Source organism: Lampetra fluviatilis, chromosome 16 (genome assembly GCF_964198595.1).
Source record: "Lampetra fluviatilis chromosome 16, kcLamFluv1.1, whole genome shotgun sequence".
Lineage (NCBI taxonomy): Eukaryota > Metazoa > Chordata > Hyperoartia > Petromyzontiformes > Petromyzontidae > Lampetra > Lampetra fluviatilis.
The window spans coordinates 8,751,852-8,764,150 of record NC_136290.1 but is presented as its reverse complement, the minus strand read 5'-3'; the positions used below and the strand labels follow the sequence as shown (position 1 = coordinate 8,764,150).

At 49.1% G+C, this 12,299-nt stretch overlaps 1 protein-coding gene across 1 annotated transcript in view; it reads left to right on the top strand.

Moving 5' to 3' along the window:
* Positions 1-5,280: 5,280 nt before the first annotated feature.
* Positions 5,281-12,299, top strand: part of ST8SIA1 (ST8 alpha-N-acetyl-neuraminide alpha-2,8-sialyltransferase 1) — a 39,435-nt gene continuing 32,416 nt past the window's right edge. Inside the window, exon 1 of the mRNA XM_078863622.1 lies at positions 5,281-6,140. Within this exon, the coding sequence (XP_078719748.1) occupies positions 5,917-6,140 (224 nt within the window). The 5' untranslated portion in view covers positions 5,281-5,916. The remainder of the gene's footprint in view (positions 6,141-12,299) is intronic.

Below are 12,299 nucleotides of genomic sequence, written 5' to 3'. Positions count from 1 at the left end.
AGGCTTAAGCGTCTGGACCCGCCCGGGAACCGAGCCCCCAGCAGCTCCTCCCTTCTTATGTCACTACATTTGCTTTTGGCCTGCCTTCATATCCGCAGCTCCAGTTTTCCTAACCCTCCCACTCCCAGCCCCGCCCACTTCCCCTCCCCACCCCGGCATTTTCTGCCGTGCTTGAGTCTTACTTGTAGCATCCACCCCCCTGCCCCACACCCCCACCCTCCCTGGCTCCTCCCCCCATCTCTTGCCTATATGGCCTCTTTTTGCAGCAGCCCCTTTTGCCCACTTCAGCAATTGTTTCTTGCTGTGGTTGTCCCACCTGACGACGGACACTTGTGTTGCGCCCGAAACGTCGTGATTTAATTAATTTTATACCTACGTGACTTTACCGAAAGAACCAAAGAGTAAAGGCATAGGGCTCGTGTCCGCAGTGCGCTTACCCAATGCACCACCCAAGTCAAGACAATCGATGGTTGGCCACCCAAGTCAGACAATCACCGACGTACTGAACTCCTCCTACCCTGAGGGATTCATTCCCGGCGGCATTGCAACCATTCACTCTGCCCTCACGTGAAGTTGTTGCATTGATTGCTAATCTCGACATCAAAACTATCGTACATGTATAACTGCTTCCCCAGCTATACGAATATAGAGTATTTACCTGCACAAATGGAGAGACAGTCAAACACATGAGTATTACGTGGACCGTGGAGACGACGAGCAACATGGCTCCCTATTGGCTGAAAGAGCGCACCTAAGAAATAGCTCATTTGCCGTTGGAGAGAGACAGATGATATCAGACGTACCTACCTATGCAGATGAGAAGAGAAGAGGTATGACGAGGGAGGCGAGGAGAGAAGTCATTGGATAGAAACGGAAGAACAATAGCGGGAAAGAGACGGGAAAAGAGGATCGGAGAGGTCTCGGGGCCCTTTTGATGGTGAAAGTTGAAGTGAACGTGCACTGCAGAAGATAATAAAATATTCTCACACCTTTTCAACAACCAACGTGTCAGAGTCGTTACAGTGGTGCCAGCGGTGGGATCAACTACAAGAGGTCTCACGCTGGTCATAAAAGGAACCCCACCGAGACTCCAGGAGAAGAAGAGGATGGGGCAGCAGCTACTCCAAGCGCCCCAGGCTGAAATGGCCTGGAAGACCGACCAGTTAAGAAGCCCGTTGGCGATCATGTTCAATTTGTACGTTCAGAGTCAATTTGTAGCTGCGAAAGGGGGGAGCATGGGAATTGTAGGACAAATACAATAATTTGTATTGGGGAGTTACTGGTACGGGCCTGGTTCTAGTCTCTTTCACATTGGCTGTTACCTGCCGACTGGGGACTGATTACACAATGTAACACAATTTTTGTTCCTGGGTAGTTTGATATTTCGTAATTGCTTATGCCTAAAAAGTATAGAAGATGGTTATCATTCCCCACAAACTTTGCTTTTGTGACCAGGACAGTGCTATTTTGAAATTTACCTATTTTCAATGAGAAAACGGGCGAATTTGTGTATTTTCGTTCACAAAGTCAGAAAAAAACCATATGAATCAATATTAACATGTATTTATACTAAAGTTGTACAAAAATTACTACAAAAGATTTAGAAGTGAGTAGTTTTTCGAGATTTATGAATATACTGTAAATCATGAATCAGCCCCCAAATGTAGTCTCCAATCATGTTCTTGTTAAACTGTCATTGATAGCGGCGTTCAAAGTTCAGTATATCCTGGTGGAAGCACTCGCCTTGCTCCTCCAAGTACGCTCCCATGTTCTCCTTGAATTTATCAAGATAAGCATCTTGGATATGGACTTTGAGGGACATTCAATCTTGACTTAAAGCTTTCGTGACTGCAGGAATTCATATGCTTTGGATCTTTCGTTAACGTAGATAGGTTAAAAGAAAATAACAAAAAACTACGTTTCGATCACAACACAAGCTTGTGTTACGAGCTTGTGTTGCGATCGAAACGTCGTAGTTTGTTATTTTCTTTTAACCTTTCTACGTGACTTTACCGAAAGACCCAAAGAATTTGAGGGACATCCTACAGCCCATTGTGCATAGTTCTTCACCAGTCTCAACCAACTCCACGTAGTTTTCGACCTTGTGATTGCCCAGGAAGCCACGAACCACTATGACAAAGCTGTTCCAAGCCGCTTTCTCCTTACTAGTGAGCTTCTTGGGGAATTCATTGTACTCCAGGATCTTCTTTATCTGTGGTCCAACGAAGACACCGGCTTTGACCTTTGCCTCAGACAGCTTAGGGAAGAAGTCTTGAAGGTAATTGAAGGCTGCCGACTCCTTATCTCCAGCTCTGACAAATTGTTTGATGAGGCCCAATTTGATGTGCAGTGGTGGCATCAGCACCTTCCGGGGGTCCACCATTATGAGCTGTCAATGAAGAGGAACATCTCCTTCAGCCAGGGTCTCTGGGGAGATCTGGATCACAAGCCTAATGCAGCTGTTGCAGCTGCATGAGCCACAGTCCTGAACCTCACCCATTTCCCCTCAGCATCAGGAGGGGGGCACGATGCTAACCCCAGCTGCAAACGATGTTGAAATTCCTGCTTGCAATTATCCTCAGCTAGCTGAGACCAGGTGACTGCGGGTTTGAATGGGGTCCTATATTGACACCCACCACCGGAGTGGAAGAATGGTAGGCGTATCTTACAGATGACAAATCAATGGTCAGTGGGGAGATCAGCTCCACGGTTGGTCCTGGTGTCAAGGACATGGGCCCATATCCGCTGGTCCGTAATTATATAGATCCAACAGATGTTCTTGCTTGGACCCGGCATACATTCCATGATGTTGTGTGAATGCACCAATGCCGGAACAGCGTGTTTGTAATAACAAGCCCATGGGCTGCATGTAAGTCTAGCAGCCTCCTTCCGTTATTATTGAGCTGATCTGGCCCATGCCTTCCGATCACTGCAACCCAGGAGTCTGCGTCATGACCCACTCGGGCATTAAAGTCACCTAATAGGATGACTCTATCCCGAGGGGCCACTTTAGCTAGCACCTGGGACAAGAGGTTATAGGCGTCCGACTCATCGGCCTTGTCTGCATCCCTCCACTGATGTCCATCTTCGGTGGGGGCGTAAGCAACCACCACCATTCCTTGCCTCTTATTGATGGGAAGGCGAGCCCACAGTATCTTCATTATTTTGTTGAAAAGTGCCACTCCCTGCTGTTTGGTTGTTTCCTGCCCCGAGTGGAGAACTGTCCACCCCTCAGATACAGTACACCACTCTACAGTACACACTACGGTACACCACGCTACTGTACACACTACAGTACACACCTTACTGTACACCACACTACAGTACACACACTACTGTACACCACACTACAGTACATACAGCATACACACACTACAGTATACACACTACAGTACACACATACTACTGTACACACACTACAGTACACACAGACAAGAACACACGAACACAGACACAAAGACACAGATGATAAGACACTAAAAAAAGTGCGCCAAAACGTTCAAACCAAAGCCTTAGACAATTTTAAAAAACTACGATGGATGAAACGCGATATTAACGCACACAAACACCGAGAAACACAAAGCACCTCCCTACTCACTTTCAAACTCAATCAGCTCGTCCGCTCTGCCATATTCACACACAAACAACAACAACCACCACCACGTAGGTCTATCACAAACAACAACAACAACCACCACCCTGAAGGTCTCTCAAACACACCCATAACATCATCAATGGCCGAATTGGAGGTGAAGGTGGTGGGGCCGTCGTCGCCGCAGTCATCGTCGACGTTTCGAGTGAGAGCCAAAGGCAGTGAGAGGCAGGCCCCGCAAGCTGCGTGAGACGATTGTCCTCCCTGCTCCCCTAGGTCGACTCGGCCTCAAGTGAGCACCTGCCGCGGTGTGTTACACATCGCCACTGGGGGAAGACAAAGGTGGCTGTGGTGGGGGGGGCACCACCGCTGTGTTTGTGCCGTGCCGGCCGTCGTGGGTGCTACTCGCTAACAGCACTTGCCCCGGCGGTCTGTCAAGCTTATAAGGGGACCTTTGTCTATGATGATGGAGAGAGTTGAGGGGCGGGGAGGTGGGGGCCGCGGGGGGAGGGGCGGGGGGATGGGCGGGGCGGGGCGGGGGGAGGGGCGGGGGGGGATGTGGTGGTGTGCGTGGTGTATCGTAGTGGTGGTGGTGTGCGTGGTGGTGGTGGTTGTGTGCGTGGTGTATCGTAGTGGTGGTGGAGTGTGGTGGTGGTGGTGTGCGTGGTGTATCGTGGTGGTGGTGTGCGTGGTGTATTGTGGTGGTGGTGGTGTGCGTGGTGTATTGTGGTGGTGGAGTGCGTGGTGTGTCGTAGGGTGGTGGTGGTGTGCGTGGTGTATCATAGTGGTAGTGGTGTGCGTGGTGTGTGGTGGTGGTGTGCGTGGTGTGTGGTGGTGGTGTGTGTGGTGTATCGTAGGGTGGTGGTGGTGTGCGTGGTTTGTGGTTGTTGTGTGCGTGGTGTGTGGTGGTGGTGTGCGTGGTGTGTTGTGGTAGTGTGCGTTGTGTATCGTAGGGGTGGTGGTGGTGTGCGTGGTGTGTGGTGGTGGTGGTGTGCGTGGTGTGTGGTGGTGGTGTGCGTGATGCGTGGTGGTGGTGTGCGTGGTGTATCGTAGGGGTGGTGGTGGTTTGCGTGGTGTGTGGTGGTGTGCGTGGTGTATCGTAGTGGTGGTGTGCGTGGTGTGTGGTGTGCATGGTGTATCATGGTGTGCGTGGTGTGTGGTGGTGTGCGGTGGTGGTGGTGTGTGGTGGTGATGTGCGTGGTGTATAGTGGTGGTGGTGTGTGGTGGTGGTGGTGTGCGTGGTGTATCGTGGTGGTGGTGTGCGTGGTGTATCGTGGTGGTGGTGTGCGTGGTGTGTCATAGTGGTAGTGGTGGTGTGCATGGTGTATCGTAGTGGTGTGCGTGGTGGTGGTGTGCGTGGTGTATCATAGTGGTGTGCGTGGTGTGTGGTGGTGTGCGTGGTGTGTCATAGTGGTGTGCGTGGTGTGTGGTGGTGTGCGTGGGGTATAGTGGTGGTGGTGTGCGTGGTGTGTGGTGTGCGTGGTGGTGTGCGTGGTGTATCGTAGTGGTGGTGGTGTGCGTGGTCTGTGGTGGTGGTGTGTGGTGGTGTGCGTGGGGTATAGTGGTGGTGGTGTGCGTGGTGTGTGGTGGTAGTGGTGGTGTGCGTGGTGTATCGTGGTGCTAGGGGAGTGGTGATGAGAGTGGGGAGGAGGGGAGGAATTGGGGAGGAATGGGGGTGTACGGGGGACGGCATGCAGAGCCCCAGGACCAGTGAGGACGGGCTCTGGCTCGGCACAGCCAGGCACACGATCGGCTGCAGACAGCAGAGAAAGGAGAAGACATTTTTGTTTTAAAGAACAAGGACCGCAGTGTTTTGACTACGAACAGTGTCGTGATTACAGGGACGTCCCTGCACGCCTTACCCCCGCTTGCCTTCTGCAACGCGTGGACAAATTCATCATTTAGTACCCGGGACCTAAACGTAGAGAGTGTGTTTTTAAACAGGGACCGCGCAGATTTTTTTTTTTGGGCCGACTCGTCTTTTGATGATGCCAAAATGATTTTAGAAAAAAGAACCAGCTGCATGAAGGACGAAGAATAATGGTTGGAGCTACGCTTGTGCGCTTTGCGTTGACAGCGTCGAATGTGTCCCCCGTCAATCACCGCACAGGTGTTGCATCGCACGTGCAGGTAGCGGGACGCGTTCGATTGACTCCGATCACGCAAAACGCAAGTCCCGTAGAGAACCTTCATCAATTTCTCGTGCTATAATAACAACAATAACAACAACAACGAAAAAAAGCAACAGAACTCTTGCGGATATTTACGCAGTGCTATTTTGATTTTTTTTTAAAGGGACATTATAATTTTTTAAGGGGTTATTCATGCACGCGCAACCTGTAAAAAAGGTGGAGGTCAAAATGATGAAAGCATCAAAACTGCTTAGGAGCAAGGTGTGTCTCTTCATCGTCCTGGCTTTGCTGTCACTCTACGGGATTTACGAGCTCTTGCCGATGCACGGCAAATTCGACGAGCAGAAACTCATTCGGCTGGTGAAGCGATCTGGCGTCCTGTGGAAGAAAAACAAAACCGCTACGACACTGTTCAGGTAAGAAAGCAGCGATGATGCAATGCAACGTATATTGAGAAGGATTAATATTCGTTGGTTCTTTCGGTAAAGTCACGTAGATAGAAAAATAAAATAAAATCAAGTGAATAAAAATTATAAACAACACTGATGTCGACTGTAGCCTGGTTTTTAATCGGAGTGAGTGTACTGGCAGTCTATAATGTAGACTGTAGCCTGGTTATTAAGCTGGGTGAGTGTACTGGCAGTCTGTAATGTAGACTGTAGCCTGGTTATTAAGCTGGGTGAGTGTACTGGCAGTCTATAATGTAGACTGTAGCAATGGTTATTAAGCTGGGTGAGTGTACAGGCAGTCTATAATGTAGACTGTAGCCTGGTTATTAAGTAAAGAGAGTGTACTGACAGTCTATAATGGAGACTGTAGCCTGGTTATGAAGCTGAGTGAGTGTACTGACAGTCTATAATTTAGACTGTCGCCTGATTATTAAGTTGGGTGAGTGTACTGGCAGTCTATAATGTACATAATCAACGTTTTTGGGTTAGATCTAACCCAAAAACGTTGATTATGAATAATATTGGTCGCGAAAGCCTACGTGTTAAACTGAGTCTATAATGTAGACTAGCAATGGTTATTAAGCTGAGTGAGTGTACAGACAGTCTATAATTTAGACTGTCGCCTGGTTATTAAGTTGGGTGAGTGTACAGGCAGTCTATAATGTATGTATCTGCACGATTCATGTTACAGCTTTTGCTCTCTGATGATGTGTTCGCGTCGTTACGGCCTGTTCTTCGGTACAGTGTCCGACGTTTCGCTCCCAATTGCTGGGAAGCATTTTTTTTTAACAGAGCAGCTCCCTAGCACGCGCAGCGCAAACGTCATGCTGACAAACAGCACGCGGCACAACCGTGGAAACCCGCGTCTCGAGTGTTCATTCAATGATTCAATCCACTACCGGATAAAGGTTTTTTTTTCTCTTCACGTCATGTGAGTCAGTAGTAGTAAATCTTGACTTAAAGCTTCTGTGACTGCAAGAATTAATTATTTGTGGGTCTTTCGGTAAAGTGACGTAAATAGAAAAATAATGAATCACGACATTTCGATCGCAACGCAAGCAATCGTCTTCAGGTGAAAAAATACAGCAGGCGAACCTGCTTAGGCAGGATAGGTTTTTTTTCACCTGAAGACGATTGCTTGTGTTGCGATCGAAACGTCGTGATTTTTTAATTATTTTTCTATCTACCTGACTTTACCGAAAGACCTAAAGAGTATCAGTAGTAGTACTTTGCCATGCTTAGCAAGTCAGTGCGGGTTGTCGGATGAGTTGAGTTGGGTGGGGTTTGGGGAGAGGACTCGCTTCAGGCATGATTCGCCCCACTTGTAGCCGAGGTCTGGAATCGAACTCAAAATGTTATTTCGCCAAACTACTGTGCCACCGCTCTACCACACATGTAGCATGACACATGTAGCATGACACATGTAGCATGACACATGCAGGAAAGACCATAAAGTCTTAAGGTAGTAAACGTATGGAGGGCATATTTGACTAAGGCTAATATTTCTTGTTTCATGAATGAATACATGAATGTTGGGCCATGCTAATTACTCCAATTTGAACCAGTTACTGTTGGTAATGATGTTTTGATGAGGTCAGATGTATAAGAGCCTCATTCATTGCACGAGTTGGGAATAGTTAAGGCCGATACACTAATTAATGACTTCATCACTGGTGAATGTAATATCATGAAATGCTCACCTTGAAAGACTTTGCGTCAAAGGAATTGATGTTAGCTTTCTGCTACAGTATTCACCGGATTATAAGCCGCTTTGGAGAAAGTAAGACGCACACCAAACTTGTGTCCGGTGTCAAAAAAATTACAGAAATCTGGTCACACGCGTGCACATCGACACGATTTATAAGACGCATTCACAACTTTTGCTTTAACATACAGGAGGGTGGGAGGTGGTAATGTGCGTCTTATTATCCGGAGAATAGAGTAATATTTATTGCTTGGCATTCTCCATTATCCTGGAATTTCCTTATTCTATAGTATGAACAAGAACTAGATATTCAGTATATGCACGATGCTATACGCATACAACTTATGTATATGCAACAATTGATTATATATTTTTGTAGGGGACTGTATATTTCAGTTATGGCTGGGATACAACGTTGTGGTACAGTGGACGCGTGGGCGTGGGAAATTGTACGAAGGAATATTTGGGAAGTCACATGTTGAGTCAATTAAGAACAGATGGCCCGTCCACGTGGGGACACGAGCTCATTGTGGACGGGGCCGAAAGAGGGTATATAAGAGGGAGCCCAAACGCAGTACGGGGCACAAGGCTGGGATGAGACTGAAGAAGGACGATCAAGGCGGGGTGCTGCTAGGCTGGATTCAACAGAGCTGCACCGACTCTCCCATTTGTAAATAGACACCTTGTTAAAATGGACACCTCCAAGGTACTCCTTTACACTGGTGGCAGCAGTGGGATGTCAACCTTTACATCCTGATGAAGAACCGAAAGAGGAGCTCAACAAGAGGAGGAGGTGCCGACCCGCTGGCGGTGATGTTCTTGGGGGAACCCGAGATGCCGCGACTGAAGAGCCCCACGGAAGTGTGGCGACAGTTGGCGGAGAAGGTGGACCGCCTCACCTTGTCGATCGAGCGGCTCATCGCGGGGATTGTCGACGAGAGAGATCTTGAGCGGGCCGACAGGATGGGGATGGAGTCGCCGCCCCTTGCCATGCGGCGAGCCGACAGTATAGAGCCGGAACAGTAGCCGCTTCCTCGCTGTACGGCGATCTGACATCGATGGGCTGGAGCAGTCGTCGCTCCTCTTTGTGGCTAGACGTATGGGAATGGATCATCTTGTGCAGCTGCGGTCCCCGGCTGTACTGCAGGCCACCATCACACCACCTGAGCCGGTGCCACAGACATCTTTGAAACCAACCCAGAGCCCAGCAGAACGAGTACGACGGCTGGGCCCGATCAAAGAGTTTGCGGCCACTGGAGGCGACTGGGCGGCCTTCGTCAAGTGCTTCAAAGCGGCCATCACCGTCAGCGGCTGGAATGAAGAAATATGCCCTCCGAGCCCTGCCGACGGTGCATGACGATGGGGTGCTGATGGCCTTCTGTGCCATCGCAGAGGCTCATCGTGCCACATTACAACAGGCCTATGAAGAGATGGCGGAAATCTTCTGCCTGCCACCATCCAGTGCCAGGCAACAGTTCTCGAGCTTGCAGCGTGAACAGAATGAGCCACTGATGGCCTTCCATTGCACCCTTCTGGTGCTCGCTGAAGTAGCATTTCTCAGGATGGACGAGGCGGCCAGACGCGCTGGATGTGGAGAAGATAGAGGCCTCATGCAAAAGAGTGGAATCGTACTGCCCGTTGTACCGGAGAGCGACCGGACTTAGTTGTGGTTCACGAGATACCTCCTGGTACATGAAGAGGCAGGAACGCCGACCCTGATGGTGGCAGTACCATGTTTATGAGGGACTGATTATTATCTGAGTCGGTTGTCCATTACAATCTTGATGGACCAGGATTGTATTGGGACACCGTTAGGAGAGCGAATGCGTTTTTTGCACCCAGATATAGAAACCAGCAAAATCGCTAGGGTAGTCAATGGGAAAGGGGTGGCGACAGACCGTGAAAAAACTTGCCCTGTGGAAAATTGGCCTACATCAACTTCAATAGAGGAAGTACGGTGGTTTTTGGGGTTTGTGTCTTATTACTGCCGATTTGTACCCCAATTTGCTACCATAGCGAAACGATTGCATGGCCTCACGCTCAAAGGAATGTGATTTTAGTGGGGAGAAGCAAAAGCGACGGCTTTCCAAGCACTGCATTCTAGATTGACTGAGGCTCACCCACTAGCATACCCGGATTTTTCCTTGCCGTTCATCCTAGATACGGATGCTAGTGACGTCTGCATTGGGGCTGTGTTGTCACAAATGCGAGAGGGCGTGGAAGTGGTGATCGCATATGGGAGTCACGTGCTTTCTACCATGGAGCAACGGTATTGCGTCACGCATACAGAACTCCTAGTAGTGGTTACTTTTGGTTTCTCATTCCAGCCCTACCTATACGGCCGCCGGTTTACCGTGCGGACCGATCATGCGGCACTACAATTCTCACTCTGGATGGATCAACCGTCCGCGAAGATGGCTAGGTGGATAGAGAATCCAGAAGAGTACTCTTACGACGTGACACTCAGAAAGAGTACCCGTGACTGTAATGTGGACGTGCTGTCAAGATTAAAATGGAAAAACGTGTGTACCTGTACAAATGGGATAGCTCGATGTAAAACGACCGTCCCCGAATCGCCGTGCCTAGGGACACCAATAAACGCGGTGATCGATGACATGAACGAACTGCCCGAGAATCATGAACTCGGGCTAATACGGACCAAATGGATCCGCTTACAAAAAAAGGACTACTCACTGGAGTCCCTTGCCGCACAGTCAGCTGAGTCAGCCAAGGAAATACAGCCACGAATGCCATTCATAAAATGGCGGGGACTGTTGATGAGATGGGACCCTAGACTGCAGCGCTGCTGCTTGGTGGTTCGCACCCTCCTGTGCCACCAATTGTTATCAGAGATGCACGCTTAACAGCTTATGCACCTGGGTCATCGAAAAACACTACTCGCATTGAAATCCCATCATTATTGGCCAGGAATGGCTAAGGATGTGCGGGATTGGGTAATTTTTGCCAGGAGTGTGCGAAGAGGAAACCTCCTTCACAACCAGTACAACCTCCCCTGCAGTTGATCGCAGTATAAATGGAGAACGAGTTGGTCACGCTAGACATTCTTGGTCCGTTCCGAAAAACACCTAGAGGTTATAAATATTTACTAATCGGGACAGATTATTGTACTCGATGGCCCATGCCAGACCAGATGACCACACCCATATCGGAGGCCTTTCTCCACGGATATGTCTTGGACAAAGGCCCCCCTGAGAAACTGCTCACAGCCAGGGTCGAAATTTTTCCACAAAATGGCTACACGATGTATGCAAAATGATAGACATTAAGAAAATTCGAACATCACCATTCCACGCCCAGTCCGATGGACAGGTGGAATGGCTCAACCGCACGCTGTCTGTGATGCTGTGCCACGTAGTAACAAACAGACTGGTACTTGCACATCTCAGGAGTCTTAGGAGCTTATCAAAGGGCACCGCACACGTTGACCGAGCTCTCCTCCTTTTGATGTACGGAAGATAATTATTTGCCCACAAAGTGCACGCATCCAGATGGGGCGCTGGCAGTGGCGTAGCTAGGATATTTTGTGCCCAAGGACGAACTATAAAATTGGCGCCCCCCCCGTTGAATCACATACCAAAATGTAATTACATGACATGTAGGCTGTGTGTGGCGGGATATATAAACTTTTAGTTTGAGGTGTAGATTTGTGCAGTAGTTTCAGGCTGCCGCACCCACCGCAATACGTTATAATGTGACGTTGTAAGCCTAATTTTGGCGCCCCTTTACCTTGGCGCCCGGGGACATAAGTACCCCCCTGCCCCCACTAGCTATGCCTCTGGGCACTGGCGATGGATGGTCCACCCGAGTCACTTGAAACCATATTGAGAACCACCCACAACAACTACCACCCAGATTCATAGAGGCCGAGCCTCGAGGTGTCGCGACGAAAGCCGAGGGGGAAAACTTTTACCCCAGCAAAGTACCGCTTCCACACTCTCAACCTTCCTTTCTAGGCACGACCTTGTTGAGGACTAAGATGAGGTGGAACATGGAGGGTGTCATCCAAAAACACGCCGGAGAGGACCAGTACCGGGACGAGCATGCAGTTCAAACGCGTGCTAATGCACTGAGATCTGGAGTGACGGTTGAGGGGATGTGTTGTGTGTTGTAATGTACATGTATGCTCCCCTCTAATCGGTGTACTAGACACGGGGATAACCTGTATTAACCACGTCTGCAAACACAGGCTATTGTTGGTCATAACACCATCCCCCCATTTTTGTTCTACAAGGCCCCGATGTTCAGCGTTGACCAACAATTATGTAAAATAATCCCGGGCCCCTAGGGAATATTCCCTTGTGTAACTCATATCTCGAACGTCAGGGAGAATATACTTCTCCCGTGTGAAATTCGATTGTCTAAGTAATATACGTCCCCTAATGTTAGGTAACACTGATCTA